The sequence below is a fragment of the Ooceraea biroi genome, chromosome 2 (genome assembly GCF_003672135.1).
Source record: "Ooceraea biroi isolate clonal line C1 chromosome 2, Obir_v5.4, whole genome shotgun sequence".
NCBI classification, from domain to species: Eukaryota; Metazoa; Arthropoda; class Insecta; order Hymenoptera; family Formicidae; genus Ooceraea; species Ooceraea biroi.
Window position 1 is genome coordinate 773361 of NC_039507.1, and position 15498 is coordinate 788858.

General features: G+C 38.7%; 2 protein-coding genes across 3 annotated transcripts; both read left to right on the forward strand.

Moving 5' to 3' along the window:
* Positions 1-498: 498 nt before the first annotated feature.
* LOC105282919 lies at positions 499-6862 on the forward strand. Its single transcript, XM_011345250.3, has 4 exons — positions 499-864; positions 1615-1731; positions 4129-4249; positions 4875-6862. Exons 1-4 carry the CDS (start codon positions 770-772, stop codon positions 4917-4919), a joined length of 378 nt encoding a protein of 125 aa, XP_011343552.1. The 5' UTR covers positions 499-769; the 3' UTR covers positions 4920-6862.
* Positions 6863-7335: 473 nt separating this feature from the next.
* On the forward strand, positions 7336-13123 carry LOC105282920. 2 transcript variants are annotated; one of them, XM_011345251.2, is made up of 5 exons: positions 7336-10026; positions 10429-10542; positions 10633-10761; positions 11214-11321; positions 12108-13123. In XM_011345251.2, exons 1-5 carry the CDS (start codon positions 9938-9940, stop codon positions 12109-12111), a joined length of 444 nt encoding a protein of 147 aa, XP_011343553.1. In that variant the 5' UTR covers positions 7336-9937; the 3' UTR covers positions 12112-13123. The 2 variants fall into 2 exon arrangements, with proteins under 2 accessions (XP_011343553.1, XP_019888401.1); XM_020032842.2 differs by having other exon boundaries at positions 11214-13123.
* The last annotated feature ends 2375 nt before the right edge of the window (positions 13124-15498 follow it).

Genomic DNA, 15498 nt, shown 5'->3' on the forward strand with positions numbered 1-15498 from the left:
ATGGTCCAGCGAATCTAAGAAGTCGAAAGAACACAAAGATTATGGCAAATTGGAAAATACGAATCTCTCTTGCGAAGGCGACACGTGTCGGGAAACATATTTCGGCCGCTTCGCAATATCGTATATCATTTCACTCCATTTCTTTTCGATTTTTAATTATTGAATCTTTAGATTCGATCAGTGAACGTTACAAGCGCGAGGTGTTTCGATCGGACAAACCTCAATTTGCCAAGCGTGCGATAAAATGTGATTGACGATATCTGCAAACAATTTAAATGCGACACGTGTCATAGCGAGGAAAAAAAACGCACGCGTCTACTAATCGAAAAAGAACAAGAGGGAGAGGCAGTATGCTAAATCTAAAGAAAAAGATCGAAGAGATTGCAGGTATCGCGTAAAAAGCGAGGGTGGATTCGTGTCAACGAAGTGGGAGCGATGTAGCCGAAATGACAGGGTGGGGATAGGAGGGCGCTAACGCGGCTTGGGGTATATATGCCCGATGCTGCCGAGAGTAGCTACAGTTCATCAGGAGACAAAAGAGCGACAAAAGAGGAAGAATCGGATGCAACGCGAAATATCGTGTCGGATTCGAATCGATAGTGAAAAAAACGAGGCTTTAACGTAATAAAGAAAAAGGAAGAGAGAGACTTTCGAGCGAAGGCAACAAGTGTGTGACGGTGCCAACTGCAGTTGTTGGAGTCGTGGCAACATATCGACGATATTCTATTTTTTTCTATTCTGCCAATTTTGACTTTGGTGCGCGCCGAGAATGAATCTCTCAGTCAGTGCGGCGATTCTGTGCGTCCTGGTCGTAGCTCTGCTGCCGGAAACGACGTACGCCAGGCCACCTCATTGGCTTCTCAAGTATGTATTTCACCAAGATCAAACTTGGATCCAAGATATCCTACGAGCGACACGATCGTACTAACAATCGCGTCTTCTCTTAGAGAAATTCTTCTTCGCAGCTTGCGAAATTGTTGCGACACTCCGCACTTTCTCTTCCTCATCGATGACGACTCTGCGTCATCCAGAGATTCAATTTGAAAGTTTTCAATTCTTTTCACTTGATCGGTATCTTGATGTTTCTAACACTCCAGAATGATTTAATTAAGCTTGACATTTGTAATGATATGACTTACTTGAAATCATTGAATGACATTAGCGATCATCCGTATGACGTAACAAAATTATCAGTAGTGCATTTATAATGCAGCCTGGCAACGGTATCGAAACGGAGTGGATCTTGATTATACGCGGATAAAGTACTCTTCCTTCTCTTCTCCGAATACTCGATGATACGACATTTAATGCGTTTGAACGCAGCTGAAGAGCACAGTGGCTTTGTCATGCACACCACATGCTCGTAAGATTAGCGCGGCTATTAAAGATTAACATGTTCTTTTTCTTCGTGTTCACGGCGAGATTAAAAACGCTGCATCGTTATAGTCGTTCTATCTCGTCACCATTGTTGAGTGAACCAGGATCTGAAAAAATCTCCGAAAGAAGTATGCGCTGCATCAATTTCCCCTCTCTTAATATTTAGTTTACACCCGAATGATCTCGACAAGTGAAAAAGAGATGCATGTCGCTAATTTATGTGTCCACTTGTTGCAGTCGGCATAGACGTGTTTCCGATCAGAGGCTCGCCGAGATTGAAACGATGCTGGGACTAGAAAAAGTGAAGGGCGTCGCAGTTCCTGTGGGACTTGGCAAGATTGATCCAGCTATTATGTAAGTCCATTCTCCGTAATTTAGCTCATCAGTTTTGGGGTCGTTAATTAGCCAAATATTTACGGTCAAAGTCGCGAAAGTCTTTCTTAAATCTCAAGCGAATGACGAAAAATACCTTCTATCGACTTGATATCCTGTGATCGAATATTGTTCATTTACTTGTTTATCGGCTTTTATCGTTGCGCTGTCGTAACGCAGACAGTAAGCACGTTGGTCACGCAGGAAATTGGTCGTACCGCGATAAGAGGTACCTCTCCCTTAGTTCCGAGAATTCCGCAAATGTTGCTACCATTTTTTCCGAATGTTGTACTGTTGCTACGTCAAGCACATTCTTAATATCAAAGATATAATTGAGTTAAATCACAAAGATAATTGAATTTTCTTATTCTTTTCGTTGGCAATTTATGATTTACTTTACAAATTTTTACATAAATTGTTACATATTTTTTCTCAATTTTTACAAATTTATATGATATGTCGAATCAAATCGAATGGAGAATCGAAAAAATAAAATTGAATTTAACAATTATTATAGGCTAAATGTTCTATATCGGAACAGTAGTATCTTGTTAGAGGTTTCCTCGATCGCGAACGCACTTGTTGCTTCTTCTTCAAACCTTCAGGAAGCTTACGTCATACAGCTCACGTTCATACAGCTAAAGATTTTTAAAGAACAGCCATAAATGATAAGAGCGATAAGATGCAAATGAATATCACGTTCTAAACGTATACATATTCCTAGATATATCTGCATAATGTCGTAGGAGTGAGATAGAATCTTCACTTGTCGCTGCTAAACATATATACGCGTATCTGCTATCGATTTCGGTAAGACGATTTGACGAAAAGGACAGCAAATGGCAAAAAGCGCTCTCAAATTCGCCTACAACAATTTAGAAGTGCATGCAACGACATTTGCTGAATAACGTAATTGCGTTGAGGCAACTTGGCGAAGAAAAAGAGATGCGATCGTGATGAATAGACACAGACACGTACAGGGAAAGAAGGCAACGGCGGTAAATGGAACCTCTAACTAGGTTACTCTCCGTTGAATGCGCGTGAATAAATTTCTATTCAGATGTTGTTCTTACAACGTCGTTCGCGCAAAAAGAGCCCTCTGAGAGTCTTCTTCGATCGTATTGTTGCCACCGCGACAGTAAATTAATCGACGCTATTTGTGGTGTCACATTATCTAACGTCGTATACATAATTTATGAAAAATATGTATAACAATATAAAAAATATCAGGAAACTCTGCTAATTGCTTCTCAATTGATAAGTTGGCACTTGAAGCTTGACCTTTCGGTTTCTGTTTCGTTTCTTCAACGATCGTTGCACAAATAGCATCATCATACAATCGCGCATTATTGGATGAATTGAGAAATTGTGGCAAAAAGTTATGAGTGATGAATCACAGAATTGAGTGGCAGAAAAAATGGCTTCCATCGCAAAGATCAGTCAGTCACTTGTAATATCAAATATTCAAACAATGCCAAAGCTTTCGAACTCGTCTAACGAATATATTTGACACGCATATTGTAATAAGCGAAGGGAATAATCCAAATATCACATGACGCACTGTTTGGAAACAGTTTGCACTGATCACGTTCGACATGCACGGAAATCAAAGTACGAAAGCCGCGGGCAGCATATACTTTGTGATGAACGAACGATGACGGATTTCCAAAATTGGTCTCGGCCATCAGCATCCGGCAGCGCGGACCGATTGTGAGAAAAATTGATACGGGAATTAAAAATACGGCGACCTATGAGCGAGATAATACGCTAATAGCTATCCATTATTACACGCGCGAGGCCCCTTTTTTCGCCAACGTATCTCCCTCGACAACGACGGCGACGACATATTATCGAGAAAGCAATTAATTACGTTTTAATAAACAAACATTTTTTTTTTATGCGACGACAGATACTGTCGTGCTTGCCAGGAGTTTTTGTGTAATATACACGATTCCACTCGTAATTTAGCTTGTTCGTCGGCGATAAAGTCCAAGAAATTGGATTATTATACTAGCTGACAGATCCCCAGTGATTGCATGACTATTGCATCGTGATCGCGCGTTATCTCGCTTCTTCTTTCGGTCGCACGAGTGACTGGCGTGATCGCGCAGACCTATCTTCTCTATGACGCGACAGCGACTTTCCATATAGAAAAAGTTGCTCGGGAATTTAAAAAAATCGGGGATTAGACAGAAATTTAAGTGAGTCATGCGTCATGGAGACGCACGGAATCAACGCTTGCAATTACTGTACGATTATTTGCGCAATTTTAATTACACATAATCGCACTTACGTTTGGCTCGCCGTCGAGGATCGATAATTTTTAAATTTGTAGGCCATACGAATGCGAAATGAGAACGCTGTTTTGTGTTGTTGCAGAGGTCGTAAACGAAGATCCATCCCGGAAAGTGACCTCGCGAAACCGCAAGGTCCCTCGATGCTGATCAACCCAGACGTGGATTCCGCTCCGGGTCAATCCGGCCAAGTCCCGTTACTTTGGGTAAGTGCAAGACAATGTTGCAATCAAACAATATACATTGTACCGTACTCTCTTCTGATTGATTGCTTCTTGTTTGACAATCTGTTTTACTGATGGCACTGATCCGCGTATAACGATGTAATGAAAAAGTCGTAATCATTTTTTATACGTGTTTCCGGCGGGCACGTGTTTCACCAACGTATAAAACGAAACAGTCGGTAACGCTTTCGGATGTATCCGGCCGTGGTTCTGTTCGAACGATCACTCGATTTATTGTACGCTTAAAGTGGTAATTCCAACGACAAAGAAATATCGAAGCGAGCCATGCGCCTGGCACATGCCGCGAACTTAATGAATTCCGGAGCGCAATTAGCGACCCGCAAATGCGACGCTTTCAGGAGGCGTCGTGCGATATTTGTTATTCCGCACTTTATCCTTATCGCCATTGCTTGCATCCGTTTTTGCTGACCGATTAACCGAGCGTACCAAACGGAGAATAATAATTGTCGCGTCTGCAACATTTTACGTTAAAATGCGTGCAAGAATATTATCTTGTAACTACTTCGACGAATCCGCTGCGATCCCGCCTGCGCAACTGTCGTCCCCAGATCGGAACTAATTCCATTTTCACTGGCTCTAATTGCAGAAGAAGGATCCACGGGAGAAACAGAGGAACTATCAGTTGATTTAATTCAGAAGCTCGACGCGTCACTCGAGAACGAGGCGAAAGTCAGCGAGAGAGAAACGGAAGAGGAAAGGAAGAAAAGAGGAAGAGAAAGAGAAGCGGAAGGAGAAAGGAGAAATAGGAAGTAGGACAATTTAAAAATATCACACATACATACACACACGCACACGAATACACACCCATACACACACGGACGTACATATATTTAATTGATCTCTCAACGATCCGTGATCCATCGACAACGCGCTATTACGGACCAGCTTCCGTCCGAGCTTCAGAAACTTCCTCACGAATTTAACGTCTTAAGAGATAAGTAATTAACCCGACGAAAGTGGAAAACGAATGAAAGGTGAATTACGCGCGAAATTACGAGTGTGGGGGCGAATTACGCGCGTAAAGAACACACGTGTAAAAAGCTAAACGGCAGCACACAGCAGGGGATAACGAAAGTGTACGGCGAATTACCGTATAAAGTACGGTATATCCCCGAGCGAATGGCACAATTGTGTCCAGACTGCGTTCTTTATTTAAGTATTTGAGGCTTAATGAGAACAATATTTTACATAAATATGTCTTACATGGTACATTCGTGTTATCCACGCGATACGTTCATGATAACGCTGAATGTCCTTTGTAGATCCTGACTTATATTTCGGTTACGATGATTATTTTAGTCAGCCGTTACGTCTGTTTTGCGAGATGCTTCAATCGTCATTTCGTGGCAAAATCGCGGGAGATCATTTAATCGGTTTTTCTCGAACTGGCGACGCCAGTTTCTTTCCGCGAAATCCGTTGCGATCTCGAGTATTTGATTTGTCATCGAATCGCGAAAATGAGAAAAGCCGTTTCGTTCTCTCGCTTTTCACAATTTTACAATTCGGAAATTAATTAAAATTTTACGAAATGAATCTCAATGTAAGTTTGCGTTTGACCGCCGATCGATTAAATCTGCCATCTCAATTAGTTTCAATTATCTTCTGCTGTGAATGCAACGAAAGACGGAGTGAACGCGGAATCTTGTCTAAACCATGACTGATCGAGTTGTCTTTCTAAAACGAAGAAGAACGATCTGATGCTATGCAGTCTGTAATTACAATCGCGTACAAGACAAAAGTATCACACTCGTCATTGGCATACGTCGAAATCATGTTCACTCTGTCTGTTTTTTTTTGTTTTTTTTTTATAAATTTTCGTTGTCTGCCGATAATGTTTCTTATTTTCTTCTTTCTTGTTTATTGACACATGTATTATTCTATTTTAGTACGAAGGACCAAGATTAACATTTATTGTGAATCTTAAAGCATTGCTACGCGCTACGTGCAGCAGCACGTGTTGCATTCCGGGCTCGGCCATGTACGATTATGATTTTTATTTATTTATTTAGTTTTTAATGCAATATTGCGATAATGATAAAAATTTGTGTGTCGAATCGAAAAAAAAATATTGGTCCATCAATGAGATTCGCAGCCGTACAGTAAATGCGGCGAATACATTGAGAAACGACACGAAACGTTTGACACGAGACTATGTCTTAGTAAATTATTAATATTTGAATTCTAGACAGATTTTATTTATTTTACAAGTTCGATTTTTCGGGACTTGCTTTAAATACTGTTAGTATTAATCATCAGACTCGCGTCTATGCCTCCGCGAGTCTGCGTTCCTTACTATTTACTACTTATCGTCTTATTTATATGTATAATATCTACTATTTATTTATTTATGTATTTATTTATTTATTTAATTATTTATTTATTTATTCGTTAGACATAATTGCGGCTATGCTTGTAAGACGTGAACTATCAACAATTGTCAAAAGATTCGGTCGCTGTATTGAGCAGCGAGCGAAACTTGTACTTTCTTTCTCATTCACTAATCACGTCGTCGGATTACTTTGAAAAAAATGTATACGCGAATGCAATAAAAAAAAAATAATCAATTATTCATGCAATTTGCCTTCATTTTCTGTTGTATCTCATCCACATTTACAGATGACGCTCGATTAAATTGTTGAAATATTTTCGATTACATATAATTTAATACTAATAAATGATGAAAGTTTAAGAGAAGATAGTTGCGCCCCGAATCGAAACGTGGATAACGTGGATCGTGGGTCAACGAACAAATTTGCCGAAAAAATTGGAATATAGTTCCCTCTGCAAAGACTAAACGAAAATATATCTTTCTGTCGGTAAGTACAGAATTTTTCCATTGCATAAACAATTGCATCACTAAGTTATTGTTATATACGTTTCGTATAAAGTTACTAACTGTAACGATCGAAGCTGATTTTGGTAAATGTATGGTAAAAATATGTACAACAATCGAAATGAAAATATCCTTATAAAAGATGCATATATTATAACATAAATTCAGCAGTTTTTTTTCAAAAAAGGAAGTAAGCTATTTGATATTTTTATTATAAAAATATTAATAGAACGCAAAATCAGGATCAATAATTTAAATAAAAATAAAGGTAAATAATTTATGTATTAACTGGACGGATACAGTTATAAATATTCCTTGTAGCGAGTCGGTCTGTCGGATTAATGGCACTTTGCACTACTTTCATTGCAAGAATGGGACAGCAATACGAGTCATGCGATTCATACGTGATACAACTACGTCTATGTGTAAGGATATCAAAGCTAAGAATGTCTTGTGCCAAAAAAATAACTCGATTCATCTCGCGAAAATTAAATCTCGGGATTCGTAAATCATTCTTGACTGATTAGCCGAGATGCTATCGGGAGTGAGTAAATATAGGTATAAAAATGTAAATAAAGACGAAATAAATAAAGAGCATTGGCACGTGTTGCAATCCGTAATCGCAATCTATTATGAATGAAAGGCGTCGATTAAAACCATGGTCCGATTATAGCGTCTGATCAGTGTGGTCTACTGTGCGCTCACGCATCCGATATTTATCTGGGCAGATACGAAATTGTTTGACAAATTTACGCGTGGGTAATTTCGCAATACGAGAATCATGCGGTCAACGTATCATATCTAATGGCGTATCAACGTGAACGTGCCTTTAACGATCGCGCAATCGCATTTCTCCACAACGAACATCAACAACGGAACATTGAAGTAACGCTCTCGCGCGTTCTATCGCCCACCCTTGGATCAATGGAGTGTATCGTAATGAATTATGAAATTTGTGCATATCTTTTTACACGCCTCCTCGTTCTCGTACGACACCATGTTTATTAGTGTTAATCGAAACTATCGCTCTTGATATTATGAGGCTGCAGTAACTCATGGAGGTTTTATCACAAAATATTAATTTACACACGTAATGCACATCCGCGCACTCGATAAGAATTATTACGAAAGAAATTAACTAAAACACTGTAAATGTGAACGCATAGGAAATATACGCAAACACCTCTTGCCTCAATTTTTAGTTGATATAACAAAAAACGGAGGATCAAAAGGCGTTGCTTTCTCCTCTCAGGCATATTATATTCTAAACCGTCAGTTTCTGCGGAGTGTACACGCCACGCGATAGTTTGATGATTGAAATAAATAATGAAACTCATGCCGGAAGTATAGAAATAAAAATGAAGAGTCGTGAACGTCACGTTCAAGCGGCAGTAGAGTAGTTTCGTAATGACTAACGTCGCGTGATAATTCGTCTATTGGCGTTGCTATAATATGACGAAAGGCGGTAATAAAAACAAAAACGATTACTACATTTTATTATTAGCATAAATTATTATAATATCGCAATTTGGAGAAAGAATCTATAACGTCAATAAACGAACGATGCAAATATTAGTTATATTCGTGCGTTGACCATTATGTAAATATTTGAATTAATATGATGAGCATTATGATTTTTCTTGCTACAAATTCTTATAGTTTCCTTGTAATGTAGCTTATACAAGAACATCCACACACTAATGAGAACACGATTATCGGAAGTAACACATGAATTATATGCATTATCTCTGCCCAATCAAAGTTGTACATATGAGGTCAAAAGCTCATTTTTTTGCTTCTGTCGAAACTGACGAATGTACATTCAATTTATGAAGAAGAAACTACAATCGTGGATTCATGGATTTCATTCATGTCGAATGCAATACGAATAATGAATGTCGTACGCACGGTACTCATTTGCTTACCGGAAATAAAAAATTATGAGGGCGCGGACGAGTAAACTAGAAAACCTGCAATTACTGTGCGAATTTTCCGACGAAGCAAACAACGCATCAATCGCAGAATGCGTATGAGATATTCTACGATCGTGTTATGTTACAAATTAAAAGAAGACGTTACAAGAATGCATTATGTAACGCGAAAGAAATTGAAGCGAAGCATGAACGTATTCGCTATTGCGCCTTTCTTGCATGTATGTACACGACTTTTCTCAATCGCTTTACTCATGACGATTCAGACAGCCTGGCGATATCCACTGACGACAACCAATAGCAGATATGGCAAACGCTTGAGCAAGTGTTACATGAAATTCGGTGGCCATTATTATTATCATTGGAATCGGAATTCTTTCCAAGAAAAATTTCACAAGAGCTGTAAAAATATTTTAGACGGCTAAAATGAAGTCTCCGAAGGAGAATGCTGTTTATCCTCGAATCGAGCGTATTTCAGCAAGTTATTCGCGGCATCATCCCGCAGCGCACCCTTTCTCGAACTGCTCGTGGATGGTATTGTAGATTACCTGCAGGGTAACTCGATAGTGTTCTCGAAGCAAATTATTTCTAGAAACCGATCAATCATGCAAATGTGTGTTACGTGTCGCGAGAAGTACGGCACATCGAAGATGGAAGCGAATAAAACAGAGGGGTGTAGAAGCTAGTTGGAGGAAGGTGGGGATAAGGATATCACCTCGTTCCGTATATATGCAACGGCGGCCGGCCACTCCGACTTAATAGTTTACATACAACGAATGAAGCAAGGAAAACCTTCCGGAACTTCGTCAACCGAGTCGTGCATCCAAAAAGGGCATTTTCTTTGCTGAACATCTTTGTTCGCAAACGGAAAGCATCGCGCTCGAAATGCAGCGTACTTTAATGGTAATCTGGATCCTCGTGGCACTCACGCTGCCGGGATTCATTCACGGACGCCCTGCAGCTGACGATGGCAGGTAGTTATCTACTATTATATTTTCTTTTTTGCTGTACGCAGTTTTTCATAGTTGCAGTATGTGGTGCGTCAAACGCATCACAGAAAACAGAATGATCGATATTTTGGCGCATTTTTCCATTTTGACGCGCCTTTAGAGCCTTCCGCTCGATTTTCTCTCGTAAGATATTACGCTTATTGCACGAATATTACATCAGAATATTACTAGTCATATTGCACATTATTACGTCACATTGACGTATGATTTTTGCATTGATGAGCGATAACACCCTTTTCGAAAAATGAATTTACTATGGAAATTGCACAGACGAATATGCGTTTCGGAAAGCAAAAACGGAGAACCGTTTTTTTGATTTATAACACACGCTATCTCATTTGATACCTCATTTTTATTTTGTAATAGGTCGGTTTTAAGCATGTTCACGGCACATGCTTCAAAGTTGGAAGATGTCTTGGACTACGAGCAAAAACCGACCTCATTGTTCGCGCAAGGGGGCTCGCTGGTTCCGACTAAATTGTGAGTTGAATCGAAACTCCGCTGTTGTACGATAAACGTGATAATTCGTGCGTTAAATTAACGTAATTCGCGTAATTCACGTTTTCACAGGCGAGTAAATCGATCCTCGGATCACAGGCTAAGCGAGTTGGAAACGTTGATGACTATGTCGAAAATTAACAGCAAACGATCACCGTTGCCTACGGGGCAAGCAAGCAGACAATTGGATCCAGCGAGAATGTAAGGAAACTTCAATAGCTTGATAGAAATGTTTACGTTGCACACATAGATATTTATTATAAGAAAATTTTTCTGAAAATACGAGCTTTCGTAAACCGTAAAAGTATCGCTTGGCTAAAATACACTTGTAATGCATGTGTAATGTTACGTAACGTAACATATACTTGTAATCAAAAAACTTGCAAGAAAGAACAAAAAATACATATGTTCGTATATATAGCAACGTTCTATGCTATCATATTAAAAGATGTCTGACGAAATTGCCAATTAATTAGGTATTAAGGTGTAATATACAAATCCTGATTTTAACACGAATGTATTCTGGTCTCGCGATATTTAGTATAATTTTTGTCACTAGCATAACATATTTTTCAACAAATCTACTCTGCTCGCACATTAATTATTTCAACTTATGAAAAGAAAGTTAGAAATTAATTGCGAGACTGTTACAGCGGCCGACGAAAGCGTTTCATCGAAAAAGTTCCCTTCGAAGTGATCCCCATTCATCAGCACACCGACAGACCGAAAGACGAAGGAAACTCTGCGTACTCTCTCATCAGGTATATACTCTCTCATCAGCTTCATTCGATTACTATAAATCATACGTCGAACTTTCGCGGATTGCATATCATCGTATCGTTGTATAATCGTACATATCGGCAAAAATCGGGCGGAAGAACGTGCATGTTCAAGGCCATACATTGAAGATTGCATCTTGCGCGGCACGCAGCGTCTTTCGCGTGCGTAAATTGCGCATCCCGATAAATATGCAATTGCGTAGGTCGCAATAAATTTGAAAGTCGTGTTAATGTTAACATAAATCTTATATTCTGAAAGTTAAGATAAATACGCAAGGCTATCGCTGTATAAGCGCTGATAACTTCTTGGCGGTAAAATGCTGCCGATTCTCGTCGACGACGTGTAACAAATTGCCATTTCGCCGCTCTTATCGCCGCTCGCGACATTTCGTAATTATTTCAATTCATGTTAAGTGAAATAATCGACTTCCGATGCGATTGCAGGTTCTACAAGATGCATTATCCGGGAGAAAAACAATGTTTACAAGTGTATCGTGTCGCGCGATGCTCGCCTAACTTCGCCGCTCGTTTCCTCGACTATTTCCGCACGTGTGATTAATCGACTCGGCCGTAATCTCGGATGTACTTTGAAATGATAAATTATTCTCGTGCCAAGAGATTTGCATTTAATAAAAGTGTGTACCATGAAACCTAGCTGATAACGCCGTGCAGCGCAAATCGCGATCAATTTTCATCTTTGGATGCAGCAACGATCGTGTTAATTCACGCTCCTGCGCCACATTTAATTTTCTCGTGTTTCATTTTCAGCTGATTATAAGCCACTGATGGACGGAAACGTGCATTTCACATCACGAGGATGAGACTGACACGTGCAGCGCGCATCCTTCAACATATCACATTATTTCTCGGAACAACTATTCAGGAATTTATCGAGAAACTACGAAACGATGAAACAAATTACGTTATACAGCGAGACGGTCACGCGAACAATACATTTGTAGAATCGCGCGTAGATTTGGTAGATTCGAACGGAAATGGACTTTATAATCATATTCATTCATTCGCAATGCAAAATACAAAGATATAATTTATATATATAATTTAATTGTAGATAATTTTATATTTATGTGTAAATTAGTTTTTACTTTTATATAAATAATTGACTACTACAAGACGCTGCTGAATATAATTTCGGCTTTCTTCCAGCGAGGACATCAATAATTTTTAATTCTTACGTACTCACTTCCCTCGATTATATCTTGACGTAATTATCTGCGTAAACCGCTTTCATCAGAAAGATCCCACTAAAATTCAAATAACAAGATTGAAAAATTACATATCACGTATGGATTTTATCTTACAAGATGATTACCGATGACTATTCTTAGAGAAAAATCAAGATTGATTCTTATCAATAAAATTAATCTGATCGCGCCGCCATATTGTATAGCGTTTTAGTTGGCAAAACACTTTAAAATCGTCAAAATGAATTAAAATATGAAAGTTTGAGAAAGTTGTATTAGAAATGAATAAAGCTAAACGCGCCGCATTAATTTGTTATTGTAAAACAGACATAACCCAATTATTGCATGTATTAAGTTAAATAATTATTATACTTAAAAATTTTAGGTTATGTTATTCTGGCGCGCTTACCGATATAGACGCCATTAGACAAAATATCGGAACGCCAAACGTTGATCGCTCCCTATGTCAACACGACGCGGATATTTGATGCATCGAAACGCTATTTTCATTCTCGAAGATAGTAAATGTTCATTTCGACAACGTTCAACGAAAGATCACTATAACCACCAATATAATAAACGTATTTACTATATATATATATATATAGTCAAATCGTATACATTAATATTAAATATATGAATTATAATAACAACTATAAATGAAAAACTGTTATCGAACAATTGTTCATATGAATATAATAATAAACAAGCCAAAATTCTTTCTTAACACAATAATAATAAATTTAAATAATAATAAACACATAACAATATCTGAAACGTTTTACCGGCATTGTGTATAACCTACAATTGTATGTATTTTACTTACAGATGAAAAGAAATTACCCATATTAAGCTGGACCCCCCACCAACCCCAAAACAATTCGGACCTATTAGAAAATTTAGTGCTAATTATGTGCTAATTAGTTGCTCTATTCCCGATTTTGTTGCTCGAACCGTTTTGCAGGAAATTGCAATCAAAATGGGGGGGTCCAGCTTAACATTAAGCTGGACCCCCCCATACTGAAAAATCTATATAGAGTGCCGGAATCGAAAAAACAACTACACTGGAATTTGTTGCTATTTTGTTGCTCTAAGATAGTATAAATTAATTATAAAAATATAATGTTGTTAACCATGTACTGATATCCATGACCAAGTACAACGCAGCGCGCAATATCATTCTCGACCAAACACGTTGCAAGAAGGTATTGCTCGCACTTACTCACTCACTAATAGTTTTAAATACCCAAATATACAACCGTAACACCATAGTTATTTATTATTAAACAAAAAACGGGCAGTCACAGACTAAGGAGTTTTCCATGACATACATTACTTAAATAATTTGTTGCTCGCATGATTTTGGTCTTAAACTGTGGTCTGTATCACGGGCTATCGCAAAATACCAAAAACTGAATTTGTTGCTAACCGCAAAGTGAAAAAATACTCGCCTACGTGGTCGCGGACGGACACGCGCTATTCTTACCTTCAGGATGCTGTAAATTGTTTAAAGAATTAGTTGCTCGCAAGATTTTGGTCTCAAATTGTTCCTTGCATCGCGGGCTATCGAAAACTGCCAAAAACTGAATTTGTTGCTAACTCCAAAGCGATAAAATAACCGCCTATATGGTCGCGAGCGGTCACGCGTTACACTTAAACTTCAAGATTGCGTGGATTGTTTAAAGAATTAGTTGCTCGCAAGATTTTGGTCTTAAATTGTTCCTTGCATCGCGGGCTATCGAAATATATCAATAACTGAATTTGCTGCTAACTGCAAAGCGATAAAATAACAGCCTATATGGTCGCGACCGGTCACGCGTTACACTTAAACTTCAAGATTGCGTGGATTGTTTAAAGAATTAGTTGCTCGACTGATTTTGGTCTCAAATTGTTCCTTGCATCGCGGGCTATCGAAAACTGCCAAAAACTGAATTTGTTGCTAACTCCAAAGCGATAAAATAACCGCCTATATGGTCGCGAGCGGTCACGCGTTACACTTAAACTTCAAGATTGTGTGGATTGTTTAAAGAATTAGTTGCTCGCATGATTTTGATCTCAAATTGTTCCTCGCATCAAGGGCTATCGAAATTTAGCAATAACTGAATTTGTTGCTAACTGCAAAGTGATGCAAGGAACAATTTAAGACTAAAATCATTCGAGCAACTAATTCTTTAAACAAGTCGGCTTGACTTCAACTTTGGCGGATCGCCATTGGCCAGGCGCTGCCGGTAAAGTTCGCGACCACATAAGCGAGTATTTTTTCACTTTGCAGTTAGCAACAAATTCAGTTTTTGGTACTTTTCGATAGCCCTTGATGCAAGGAACAATTTGAGACCAAAATCAGTCGAGCAACCAATTCTTTAAACAATCCACGCAATCTTGAAGTTTAAGTGTAACGCGTGACCGCTCGCGACCATATAGACGGTTATTTTATCGCTTTGGAGTTAGCAACAAATTCAGTTTTTGGCAGTTTTCGATAGCCCGAGATGCAAGGAACAATTTAAGACCAAAATCAGTCGAGCAACTAATTCTTTAAACAATCCACACAATCTTGAAGTTTAAGTGTAACGCGTGACCGCTCGCGACCATATAGGTGGTTATTTTATCGCTTTGCAGTTAGCAGCAAATTCAGTTTTTGGAAGTTTTCGATAGCCCGAGATGCAAGGAACAATTTGAGACCAAAATCTTGCGAGCAACTAATTCTTTAAACAATTTACAGCATCCTGAAGGTAAGAATAGCGCGTGTCCGTCCGCGACCACGTAGGCGAGTATTTTTTCACTTTGCGGTTAGCAACAAATTCAGTTTTTGGTATTTTGCGATAGCCCGTGATACAGACCACAGTTTAAGACCAAAATCATGCGAGCAACAAATTATTTAAGTAATGTATGTCATGGAAAACTCTTTAGTCTGTGACTGCCCGTTTTTTGTTTAATAATAAATAACTATGGTGTTA

Coding starts and splice junctions, on each gene's coding strand:
- LOC105282919 (XM_011345250.3), top strand. CDS start 770: ATGAATCTCTCAGTCAGTGCGGCGATTCTGTGCGTCCTGGTCGTAGCT. Junction 1,732..4,128: donor AAGATTGATCCAGCTATTAT/GTAAGTCCATTC, acceptor GTGTTGTTGCAG/AGGTCGTAAACGAAGATCCA. Junction 4,250..4,874: donor GCCAAGTCCCGTTACTTTGG/GTAAGTGCAAGA, acceptor CTCTAATTGCAG/AAGAAGGATCCACGGGAGAA.
- LOC105282920 (XM_020032842.2), top strand. CDS start 9,938: ATGCAGCGTACTTTAATGGTAATCTGGATCCTCGTGGCACTCACGCTG. Junction 10,027..10,428: donor CCTGCAGCTGACGATGGCAG/GTAGTTATCTAC, acceptor ATTTTGTAATAG/GTCGGTTTTAAGCATGTTCA. Junction 10,762..11,213: donor CAATTGGATCCAGCGAGAAT/GTAAGGAAACTT, acceptor AGACTGTTACAG/CGGCCGACGAAAGCGTTTCA.